Source organism: Grammomys surdaster, unplaced genomic scaffold (genome assembly GCF_004785775.1).
Source record: "Grammomys surdaster isolate TR1022 unplaced genomic scaffold, NIH_TR_1.0 310, whole genome shotgun sequence".
NCBI lineage: Eukaryota > Metazoa > Chordata > Mammalia > Rodentia > Muridae > Grammomys > Grammomys surdaster.
The window spans coordinates 459,555-471,629 of record NW_021604729.1 but is presented as its reverse complement, the minus strand read 5'-3'; the positions used below and the strand labels follow the sequence as shown (position 1 = coordinate 471,629).

The window sequence follows — 12,075 nt, the reverse complement described above, 5'->3', positions numbered from 1 at the left end:
AAGTGAAAGGATGTTTGGATATAGCAAACACATGAAAGGATGCTTGATGAAAGAGTGTAAATATGACCCCACGTAATAGGGAGCTCCACCTTGCTATTCTTTGCTAATGACATGCATGTATTGGTTCACCTTACATAGCATTGTTGAGCTCAGCTTGTGATAATACCACCATTGAGAGAAACTAGCCCAAGAACTGCTCCTGAGGTTCCTGCGGCAGCTTGTTGCTTCATTGGCCTCACCTCAGGTTGGTTGGAGAGCCTGGCAGTTTCTTCAGGATTGAACTACAGCTGCCTGGTGTCTGCTTGCTGAAAGAACTGGACTGTAGCTGCTGGTTCATGCCTGGTGTCTGCCTGCCTAAGGGACTGATCTGAAGCTGCTGAATAGTGTTTGGTTTTTGCTATGGGACTGAATTGCTGAAAGAGAAGATCCATCTAGCCTTCAAAGAACTATTGCTGAACAGGCCCACTTTCCCCACATCCTGATAACTTTTCTCTTCTACTACCTCTGCTGGGTAGTGGGTTAGAGGAGAGGTTGAACCCTTATTAAAAGTATGTTGTAAAAAATTTATGCCTACACTGGACAGTTAGACCCGTAGGCATCCCTTGATGCCTCCACGGGAGAGGCTTTTTGGCTTCTCCACTCCCCTCCCCTCTGTTTCCATCACACTCTCAGAGCACCCCAGTTTCTCTTTATAGTAGTTATGCATTTATTTGTGAACGTCACATCTGTGATGCCACCACAGTCCAGCCGATGGGAGGTGGGGATGGTCTTGGTACTGCAGAGATACAGTCTTCACCTGCGGAACAAGGGAATACCCATTAGGCCTTGATGACCTGCCTCAGTGCTGAAGTATACTGCAGTGTTGAGGGAGGAGGCCCATGTTTGGGGGTTTCTCTTAATGTTTCTGGGCTGGCAGTGGGGTTAGAATTGCAGACTGGAAGAAACAATAGGTTTGGGAGCTACAGGCTAAGGTGGGTGCTAGACACAAGAGGTGATCTTCTTCCAACTCTCAGGATCCCAGGAAGCAGGTAGGGCAGGGCTGAGGAGTCATGGCCAGAGCAATAACAATGTAAGACATGGGGCCTCTTGTCCATCCAAGCCACCTTCTGGGTAACACTCAGTGCATCTACCTCACCCAACTGGGCTTCAGTTTCTCCATCTGTGGCATGAGGTTAAGTGAGATGATTCACCAAGATTCTCTTAACATGGGAGTTTGATGATACTAGAAAGTAGAACTCCAAGTTCAAGGAAATGTAATTGAGGTCAGAGTTCCAATCCACATCTTTTCTGTAAACTAAGTCAGGTGAAGAGATCTATTTTGCTTGTTTCCCAGCTAGGAAAACCTGCTACCAACTGAACTACATGCCCTTAGGATGCACATGTAATAACCCCTTTTTAAAAATGGACTTGTGTCATTACAATTCAATGATGTTTAGAATCAAACAGTTGCAGGGACACTTGGCAGTTCCTCCATGTCAATAGCTAGGACTGAGCTCTCCCTGGACCCAGATGCCCAAGTCCTAGTTGTGTGGTAAGTAGGCTGCTGGGAGGACAGTGTTCTCTTGAACTAAGGGGGCTGATGTTGCTGGTATTTGAATGTATGTACCTCACCTCCCCCATGAACTCTTCCTTCTGGAGATCCAGGGTCATGCCACAACCTGTGCATCCTCAGTGGGCAGGAATTCAGCTTGGAGCTACACTAGCCCTTACTGGGGAACAGTCTTAGACTATTTTCTCAAGGTCCTTGGGCCTGTGTGAAACAGAGCTGGATGGAAGGAGTCTGAGGTCAGCAGCAGTCCAGAGCTGGTGGCCCAAGAAAGGCTCAGAGGAAGCTCTGCCAGTATCAGAGAAGGAGAGTCCCGGTCAAGGAGGAGCCTGGGTTATGGCTCAGAGACAGGGTGTGCTTGTGTGTTAGGGAATCTCATGGTAGCTTAGAGAGATTGCAGCAGAGCAAAGAAGCCCTGAGCAGCAGGTGAGGTCATGGCAGAGGGGCCAAGAATCTGGTGATATTTAGTCTTACCATGTTTGTTACTTTGGGAGCTTACTTTGGTTACAAAAGTTTTTATTGCTAAACAGAGACTCTTTAAAATAATATTAGGAACAAATTAACTTAAAGAAATGGAAGGAATCCAGTGTGGCTAACAAACAAGCCAGACTGGTGAGTGATCTCTGATTACTGAAGGTTGAGAAGCAAGGAAGGCAAGGCCTTCCCTCAACTTTCCCACCAGTATGAGTAGCTCTAGAATTCTCAGGCTACAATTTCATCTTGAACTCTACTTTTTCGAATCTCAGGTTTCTGAGCTTACAGGAGTCTACTGCATCATGGTTGCCACTTCCCCTCCATTTACAGATGGAGACACTGAGTCCCCAGAGACAGAAACCTTGTGTGGTTTTGGTTTGATGTTCCTCTGAGTGGTTTGGGGCAACCTAGTGATTCAGATTCATGACTACTCTAGACATAGCTTATGCCATCCCACTCCAGCCATGGGCAGCCACTGTACACCTGCTGTGAGTGGGAGGCTGGGGTGTGCAGGAGTCACCTAAGAGCCACCCTGGAGGTGTGCAAGGAGGACATCTGGTTCTACCCTGATTTAGTAGAGGAGGCTGGTATCTCAGGCACTGAGGTATCTGGGTCTGGGGTGCCATACAGGAGGGGAGCACCACATGTTCCTTGGTAGACTGTTTTAGAAACATCACTGTTTGTCCCTTTCCCAGGGGGAACTAGCCCCTGTCTAATCAGGGAGAAGGCGCCATGGTGAATTCCTTCTGAAGATCTGTGGAGCCAGAATGAGAACCCCTTCACCTCTTACTTTGCTCATGCTGTGTGTTACCTTGAGTTACATCTTTGTAGGATGGTGGTGGCTCCAGCGGCAGAACTTTAGGTTCCACAGGTGTGTCAGGAACGAGAGGGATGTCATCCATGTCCTGCAATAGAGAAATCACTGTCCTTATTGGTCTAGTACATGGTATGATCAGTTCTTTATAAAGTGTGCCTTGGCAGGGTCACTTCCGAAGTCTCGAGCTCTACATGAGGCTTGATGAGAGAACTTCTAGATGTCTATTGTGACTGTCTTTCCAACACTGACTGAGAAAGATCCACAGGGCTTAGTTGGTGGCGTTTGAGTTCTAGTTCTGCTCCAGAGTCTTGTTGACTGTGGACAAGTTGCTCATTCCACCGTGGGCTACTCTGCTCTAGCTTTAGGAGATGGTGTGATTTCTCTAGGCCTCAGGTTACTTAACTGTGTAGTGGCAAGTACACACCTGCCTGAAAGAAGTTGAAATAAAGCTATATTTATCTGTGTCATTGTGGCTCATACCTATACAATTATATGCAGACGAATGCAGCACTCCACAGAGGACCCATATCTCCTAAGTGCCCAGCCTGTGACCCTTGCCTGCTGTCTGTCTGTTCTGAGCCCTCTGCTGCCTAATGTGTCTCTGTGCCCTGAGGGTTTGTCTACAGGAAGGTCTCACCTCTGTACGAAGGAGTTTCATCCTACAGGCTATGATGGCTGTGGGCCCCGACAGGAAGATCTCCAGGAAGTTGAGGCAGAACAAAGTCAGCTCTAGTCTTTGGATGTAGGCCTGCAGGGAGTGGCAGGAAGAAGGATAGGGCATCTTGTCTGTCATCTGAGACTGGCAGGCAGATCCTCAGCAGAAACATCAGGGCTTCTGCTCCCCTCAGAGGATAGGGAGGACTGAGGGATTGGAGCAGTTTCTATCTTGTCCTGTGCCCAGTGCTGAGCACATAGGGGGGTTAGGTGAATGTTTCCTGAAGCACAAGGACCAGAGAATCTCTCAAGTCCCTGGAAGAAGCAGAAGTGGCCCTAAGGGTCATCTGGACAGTTCTACCCAGTGGATGGACTTGCCTAGACCCAGAGAGAAAGTGTGTTTTATAGCAGGGTGGGGGAGGGGTGAACTGGGAGCCACTGGGGCAAAGCTACTGACCATTCACCCTCCAGGCCGTGATGGCTGTGGGCCCTGATAGAAAGATCTCCAGGAAGAGATCTACATTTACCAGGGAAGCACGAGTGCGTATGCAACTTGAGTCACTTTGGAACCTGGCTGAGAGGCGCCTAACTTAGAGTGACAGTGTTTCCCCTGTCGTAGAGGAGCAATGGTGCTGAGAACTGGGCTGGCTGTTGCAGACCAGGCTTTAAGCCTTCACTGTACCCTGGACTTACTGCATGGCCTCTGGCCATTAATTTATCCATTTTGAACCTCCCATAAAATGAAGGTAGCAAAGAGGACTTAGCCTGTCTGCAAGGCTGTTGGGAGGAGGTGCTTTAGCTGTAGAACCAGCAGTTCTAGGGCATGGTCTAGCAGTCAACTGTCTGCTCAGCACCAGGCAGGACATTCTCTCCCTCTGGGTCTCAAGTTTCCCATGTGTAAAGGAGGACTGGACATGGTGACTTGAAGTACAGTCCAGTTTCCTACTGTTGACTCATGAGAAGGCCAGCCATGTTGCTTCCACCATGCCTCCAGAGGGATGTGTATAGATTGGCAGTGCCTGGTTCCAGGACAGGTTTTTTGAGCGCTGATTGGTTCTTCTCAGCCAAGCTCAAGGCTGGTCCCTCCTTGGACTCAGAGGACTCCTGAGGGGAGGGAAACTCACTGTGGAGTTGGGGTATGGTCTCCAGATTGGCCACAGAAAAGGACTCTCCAGAAAGAGGTCCTTGGCAATGACAAAGAAGCCAGCCAGTGCGCAGAACAAGCTGATGACATTTGCTGTCACACACAGAATCTTCTGCAAGCAGAGGTGAAAATGTTAGAGCTGGTGGCCAAAGCTTAGTGACCCAACTCAAGGCCCTCCTTCCAGGAAATTGGTTTATGACACCCTCACCCATATCTGGAGGCTCTGCCCATCTTTGAGCTCGAGGCTGCAAACTCATACCCTAGGCTCTGATTGTGGGAAGGACCCTGGCATGCGCATCCTCTATTGGACACATTGGAAGGACCAGGAGCCGATGCCAGGTGCATGAGGCTTATACTAAAGAAGGATGCATCATGACGCATTCCTCAATGACTATCCTACATCAGGTTCCTAACCTCTCAGAGTCTAATATCCAGAGGACCACACAGGGAAGGGCAGGAAGAGCCTGAAGGTTCTGCCTCTTAATCCCCAAGTTCTTCCATCCTCTCCATCTATCCTGCTGGAGTCTTGAAACAGGGCCCCCTGTCAGGCAGGTCTCTGCCTGGGATTTCCTGACTCTGCTGGGTCAAATGCTCATTTTCTATGCCCCTCAAGAAGCTCAAGGGCATGGTAGGATTTATACTCTAGAATAAAACCTTTGGGCTGCGGTGAGGAGACAGTGTGGGATAACTCCTCCAGATCACACTTGATGGGGATGGAAGTGAATGCTAAGAGAGGGTGTGGGTTGGGGAAGGTAAGGACCTGAGGGCTATAGAGAAGTGGCGCTAGGACCAGGGAAGGGATGCAGAGCCAGGTGGTCCTCAGGCTGATGGTTTAGGGGTTTGAATTGATGTGTAATGAATGAAGTCAAAATGTGGTAGATTTGCTCTGAGGAGCAATAGGCGGATAGGTTTTGTGAGGGGAGTACGCGTCATAGTTCTCAGTGGTGCAGGCAGTGGTAGGTTGTCCTTGTTCAAGTAAATAACTCCCACCCATGCTCATGTAGGTAACACTAATTAAAACACAATGGGACACAAACCCCAAAACAAAGCAAAACATAAGAAAGAAGGAGGGAGAATTGAGTGTTGAGGGAGGAAGAAAGGGTTTGTGAGAGGGGAAAGGCATAAGAGAAGATAAAATGGGAGCAGAGATATGATCAAAGTATGCAATCCATATGCATGAATTGTGAAAGAATAAAGATTTGACAGATTTGGAAGGAAGCCATGATGCCTAATCTTCATTGCTAACTTGAGTAGATTTGGAATCACCTAGGAGACACGCCTCTGGGGATGTCTGTGAAGGTATTCTAGAGAGGTTTGGCTGGTGAGATAGGATCCACCCTAAAAGTGTGTAGCATCATCCTATTGGTGGGGGAGGGATTCCCAGACGGAATAATAAGAAAGGGTCAGATGAGCACCGGCATTCATCTCTCTGCTTTCTGATCTACTCAGATGTGAGCAAGCAGCCACCTGCTCCTACTGCCAAGTCTTCCTCACTACAGTAGACTGTACCCTCTTAAACCGCAATTCACTTTCTGTCAGGCATCTTGAAAAAGCAATTAATGAAGAAGCCAAGGTCTGTTCTAGATGGAGGGGTGGGTTCCTGGAGCCATTCCTTAGAGGGCAGGAGCTCCAGGTGGGGCACCCCTTCTTCCCTGTCAACTCTAGTCAGTTGTCTGCACCTGGAGCCTCTCAGATGTCTTCTTCTATCCTGAAGATGCATTCAGGGTCAACCCTGCATACAGATGCCCTTGTCTCTCCCCCTAGCTTTGAGAGAAGGATCTCAAGGTACCAACTCACCAGATAGGTCTTGGGAAGTGTCACTGTTGTTATGGTCAAGATCCCTGAAATGAGAAACTGCAGACCAGAATTGGAGGTCAAAGGAGAGAAGTTGAGGTACCTTGAGAACACAAAGTCACCTTCATTCTCTAAGAAAACAACCCCCTTTTGGCAGGTAAGGTAGAGAACATCACTTGGACAGAGCAAGCCCACTCCAGCCTCTGTCTTTCAATGTGCTTACCTGTGGAGGACACAAACCTCCAGACTTTGTGCAGGTCACAGGTAGGTCACAGTAACCACCTTCCCTCAACCTTGCTCCTGCACTAGGGAGGACATTGCTTCTGGCTCTGAGGCCTAGGGTGTTTCTGATCTATCTTCTATACGTATGGTGAGTCCTTGCTATGTGCCCATCCTGGGGAGCATGGGGTGATACTCATCTCATGTGTAGAAAGACCTGTTACTGTAGTAGGAATGCTAAGCTGGGCCAGTGGGGATGGAGGACTGAGGGGAAGCTGGGGATGGGAGTGAAGACATTTGCCTAAGAGGATACAGTGGAGCTGGGACTAAGAGTGAAGACAGTCTTCAGGGTCAGGACAGTGCCCTGGAGTCCTGGAGGAGCATGGATCCTTTGAGGAATGGTGTGTGTGAGTCCCATATTGTCTCTCATTCTGGCTGATGGGCCAGAAAGACAGGAGTTGTGGATCACAGTTGTGTGTGGCTGCAGGAGAGCCTGATAGTGATGAAAGGCTTTGGCTACAAAAGGCTGGGTGCTCAGAAGCCTTGTGAACCGAGCTCATACTGGCTCTTCTCTCTACCCAACACACGTGGTAAATTAAAGGAGGGTCCACAGGGCCCATGAGTGACAGGTGCTCTCAGGAAGGATCTATGGATAGTGTAATTGAGGAAATGGAAGACAGAGAAGGAAGATGGAGACAGATAGGCTCACTCTTTGGCTGCACTCAGCCTCCAGTGCCAGGGCCTCTCAGGGCCCCCCTGTGCACCCCTGTACCCACTGATTTGGGCTCTTACTTACAGAGAGAGTTCCCCAGAGTGGATACCAGCACTTCACCACCACCAAGTGTAGATTCTTGACTCTGAAGGCCAGGTAAGAACCGAAGGCCAGGTGTGCCAAAGCAATGATGATGTGAAAGCCCTGGAGGTGGGGGGAAGTAGCTAAGGTAAGTGGCAAATGGCTAACCTTACATGACTACCAGTGCCTGGACCTACTGGTGGCAGTTCCTTTCCTTACTTCTCAGGGGTCTTGGTCATCAAGGAGGGACCTCCTCCCCAGGGCTAACTGGAGGGACAGGCAAGTATGCCAAAGCCCCACTTGAGGGCATGCATTCTGCTCTGTCTCTGCATGGCTGGCATCCTGGGTCCTGTTCACACTCCACAAAGCACCAGCCTTCCTGTTGCTTTTGTTTCAGTTTTAGGATGAGTGTCACGGAGCTGGAGGCTCCCCGCTTAACCTCTTCCCTGGGTGACACCTCCCTACTCACACCCAACTTCTGCAGAAGGCCACTTCCCTCCAGGGCTTTTTCAAGGCGCCTATCTGGAACCAGATGCTGGGGCTGGGCCACTTTCTTTGCAGGCTGGGCAGGTCCTAGGTTCTGCCATCGAGAGACTTCTCCAGTAACACTGCTGGGAATCACTGTGGGAGCTTTTATATCCATTGACTCTGGCAGGGAATCCTGGCTGTAGACCAAGAAGAAGGACTTGTCAGGGTTGAGCTTGTGTCTGATGCTCGGATGCAACTCTTGCTGTCACCTCTTGATTTGTTTTCAGATGGTAAAGCAAAGCTTTTTATTAGAGGTGTTGGAAACACACATCAATAACTAGCACACACAGAGAGAAAGACCCTCTGCAAAGCTGAGTGGAGACTCAGAAAGTAGAAGCTCATTGACTTTGATTTAAATAATCCGAGCCTAGCAATGTTTTCAGCCTCTCTGGGGATGCGGGAAAATGAAGGCCAGATGAACTTCATTGCCAACCAGTACAAGGGGGAGCTTCTACTGGCTACCTGAAAGGTAAGCAGGAGCTAGGGGTCAGGAGGCCTGGCTCATGTGAGCATTTTGTAAACAGTCCCCAACTATGGCTTAGAATGAGACAACTGAAGGTGATGGGAACACAACCATGGCCCTTCAGTGATGCCCATGTCTCCTGGGTTTGAGGGGAGAGGAGAGAGAAGGGAAGGAGATTTCTGCCTGGGGCTTACTCTGAGCCCACATGGAGCCAGTGAGTCAGTACTTAACAATGTCCACAACACCAACACTCATGAGTCCTTTCTCTGTTCCAAGCACGGATACAAGCATTTTATATGCATCATCTGTTGGCATCTGCATCCCAACCCTATGAGGGAAATGATGTTCTCACTCCCATTTTGCAGATGAGGCTAAGAGAAGTTAGGCCATATATCTAAGGTTGCATAGCCAATAAATAAGAGTGGAACCACGGTAAACTGGCCTAACTCCATCTCCTGTGTTCTTGGCCTGGGCTGCTGGTGGGACTCCCTAGTTGATATCCCCATGAACTGGCAGTGACAGCCCCTGGTTTAGTAGGAATGATAAGTGGGCCTTCTCTTCCCTGGGCTTTAGAAGCTGAACCCAGAGAGATGGCTGTGTGGCTCTTTTCTGTGAGCCGATCTGGGAGTGTTTGGCTTCAATTGTATAGCTTTCCCCAGGCCTTTCTGATGTAGCTATGACTTCAAATGAAGCTTCTTGGGGACAGAGCTGGGATGTCTGGGGGTGGTGGCCATCTGGCCACTGGGGATGGGGAGGTGTCTACACTTGGGTGCTTGCTTCTGTAAGTTGTGGCAGTGGAAATGGTTCAAATATCCAGTAAGGAATTGGACTCAGGAGGACAGAGTACCCTCTCCCAAAGCACATCCCGAGGAACACTGGCCTTAACGGATCTACGTTAAAAGGGATCATGGTTAAACAAGTTTAGGAAACCTCACACATTACCGTCTTACTTTTTCAAGACTTTGAGGACTCCTGCAGGGACGTTCTCTGTTTTGATACTAAGGACATTTCCTTCATTTAATTTTCTGTAGAATCTTCTTCCTTAGAGACCAGCCATATGCTGCAGTTGATATTCTGTAGGGTCTGCTTTGGGTTTAATGACAAACTTCCAAACCTCTGGTTCTAAGAACTTTTTGGGTATCTGTTCCCTTTGTTGGTGCCTTCATGGCTGACTTATAGTTGGACTTGGGACTGGGCTCTGATCTCAAGGCTTATTTCCAACTTGAACTTGGAATGGAATGATGCAAAGAGGAACTTTGAATACTCTTAAAGGGGAGGGGCCAGAGGGGGCAGGCCTTGGACAACAGAGGGAAAGGGGTGTGGGTTATAAAGTCCCTTGCCACGTTCCAAAACCAAGAGTGTAATGGTAGTAGGCCATTGCCAACAGTGACTCTGTCTTGCTGTAGGTAATGGTGACTTTATCTTGCTGTTGGCTATGGTGACTCCGTCTTGCCCTTTTTTTTTTTTCAGTTTTCATTGCTTGGCTCCAGCCTTCACTCTTGTTCCAGAGTCATGTCCTTAAGATAAGGGCCTGGCCAACAGGAAGTTGTCATTACTGGTATATAAAACACAGAACACAGGCTGCTAACTGAGCCATGTCCTCAAGATAAGGGCCACGCAACTAGACAATCAGTTACTGTTCTGAAAAACACAGCCTTCTAACTTCCACACAGTGCTCCCAAACTGACCCTCTTGTGAAATCCCCCACTTCCCTAGACATGAACTTGAGACCTTAGTTTGCAACCTGGTGTCTTAGTCACTGTTCTATTGCTGTGAAGAGATATTGTTATTAATCACCAAGCAGCCAGGCATGGCACTGGTGAAGGAGCTGAGAGCTTTCCATTCTGATTGATAGATACACACACACACACACACACACACACACACACACACACACACACACACAGAGAGAGAGAGAGAGAGAGAGAGAGAGAGAGAGAGAGAGAGAGAGGCTGGGCCTGGCATGGGCTTTTGAAACCTCAAAGCCCACTCAGACTGACAGTTTTCCTTTATCATGTTCAAACCTCCTAATCCTTCTAATCCTTTCAAACAGGGCCACTCCTTGGTGACTGAGCATTCAAATATATGAGCCTATGGGGGGTGGATTCTTACTCAAACCACCACATTGGCCAACATAGGATTATAGCCATATCATAATGTAAAATTCATTTAGTCCAACTTCTACTTCAAAAGTCCCCATCATCTTTCAGTCTTAACACTGTTTAAAAGTCAAGATCTCTTCTGAGACTTATAGCAATTTCTTAACTGTAACCACCTACAAAATAAAAATCAAAATGCAGTTCACATACTTCCAGCGTACAATGACACAAAGTATATATTACCTTTCCAAAAGGGAGTAAAGGGAGCATACTGAGGAAACAATGGACCAAACTGAGACTGAAACAAGCAGGGCAAACTCCAAACTCTGCATCTCCACACCTGATGGCAAAGTGCTCTTTAGATCTCCAACTCCTTTTACCTTTGACTGCAACATGCTTCTCTCTCTTGGGATGGTTCCACATCAAGCCTGCAACTCTCTTTGGCAGATCTCTCACGACTCTGGCGTCCTCATTTTGCACTCTCCAGTAAAATCTAAGCTGCACCTTCCCAGCTTCACTCTATGGCATCATTGGGCCTCCATGCAGAGACAACACTGACACACGCTTGTCCTCAGTGGCTTCTCTGAGCCATGGAGGAAGATTTCACAGTCCCCTTTCTTGTATCCTTCCCTCTAAAACCAGAGTCACGTGGTCAAAGCTGCCAAGTTCTGCTGCTTGATGGTGCGGGAACTTAGCCCCCTTGTTAAAGTGCATTTGCACGAGCTTTCTGTTGTTGGTTTCCTTCACTGCTTAAACTTTTCTCTAATTCCTTTCACAGGTTGGAAGCTTAGCTGGGTGGGGTCTTGTCCTGAGGTCACCACGCCCTTATTCTCTTTAGAATCAGAGTTTTCTTTGACCGTTGTATCCCCTTGAGCACTAGACTTAACTCCAACACCGGCTAGCCTAGTGCTCATTTTCTTCTCATAGTTTACATTTAATATTTCTTTTTATCAAGCTCTTTAGTTTTCATTGTAGATCTGTGCAAGAGTGACTACTAATAACCACATGACATAGCCAACAGCAGGCTATCTCAGAATCACTGGTGCCAATGCCATTAATCCAAAACCCTTCAAGTTAGCCTCAGGCAAAATTTTAGGACAAGGGCAGTTACCTTCTTTGCCAAATACCACAAGAACAGTTTCTAGGCCACTTACTACTAATAGTCTTCCTTTCTGAAACTTCTTGAGCCAAGCTGTCATAATCTACATTGCTTTCAGCACCTCTGTCTTCCATGCTTCTGTTAGTAAGCAGGTTAGTGATTCCATTAAACCACTTTAAGTGGTTATTCAATCACTTTTCTGGTTTAAAGTCCCCAAGTCTTTCAAGTTTCTTCAGCAAACACCATGGTCAGGCCTAGTACCAACTTCTACCTTAATTACTATGAAGAGACATCATGACCAAGGTAACTTATAAATAAAAGCATTTAACTGGGATCTAGTTTACAGTTTCGGAGATTTAGTTTATTATCATTGTGGCAGGAAGCATGGCAACATTCATGGCACTGGTGAAGTAGCTGAGAAGTTTACATCCTGATCCACGGGGGG

The 12,075-nt window shown here is 47.9% G+C and overlaps 1 protein-coding gene across 1 annotated transcript in view; it reads right to left on the bottom strand.

Moving 5' to 3' along the window:
* Positions 1–682: 682 nt before the first annotated feature.
* The window catches only part of Ms4a10 (membrane spanning 4-domains A10), a 13,412-nt gene continuing 2,019 nt past the window's right edge, over positions 683–12,075 (bottom strand). Inside the window, exons 2-8 of the mRNA XM_028777564.1 lie at positions 7,911–8,106; positions 7,445–7,564; positions 6,433–6,489; positions 4,616–4,747; positions 3,475–3,585; positions 2,832–2,925; positions 683–796 (exon numbers count right to left, since the gene is read on the bottom strand). Of these exons, the coding sequence (XP_028633397.1) occupies positions 720–796; positions 2,832–2,925; positions 3,475–3,585; positions 4,616–4,747; positions 6,433–6,489; positions 7,445–7,564; positions 7,911–8,084 (765 nt within the window). The 5' untranslated portion in view covers positions 8,085–8,106 and the 3' untranslated portion in view covers positions 683–719. The remainder of the gene's footprint in view (positions 797–2,831; positions 2,926–3,474; positions 3,586–4,615; positions 4,748–6,432; positions 6,490–7,444; positions 7,565–7,910; positions 8,107–12,075) is intronic.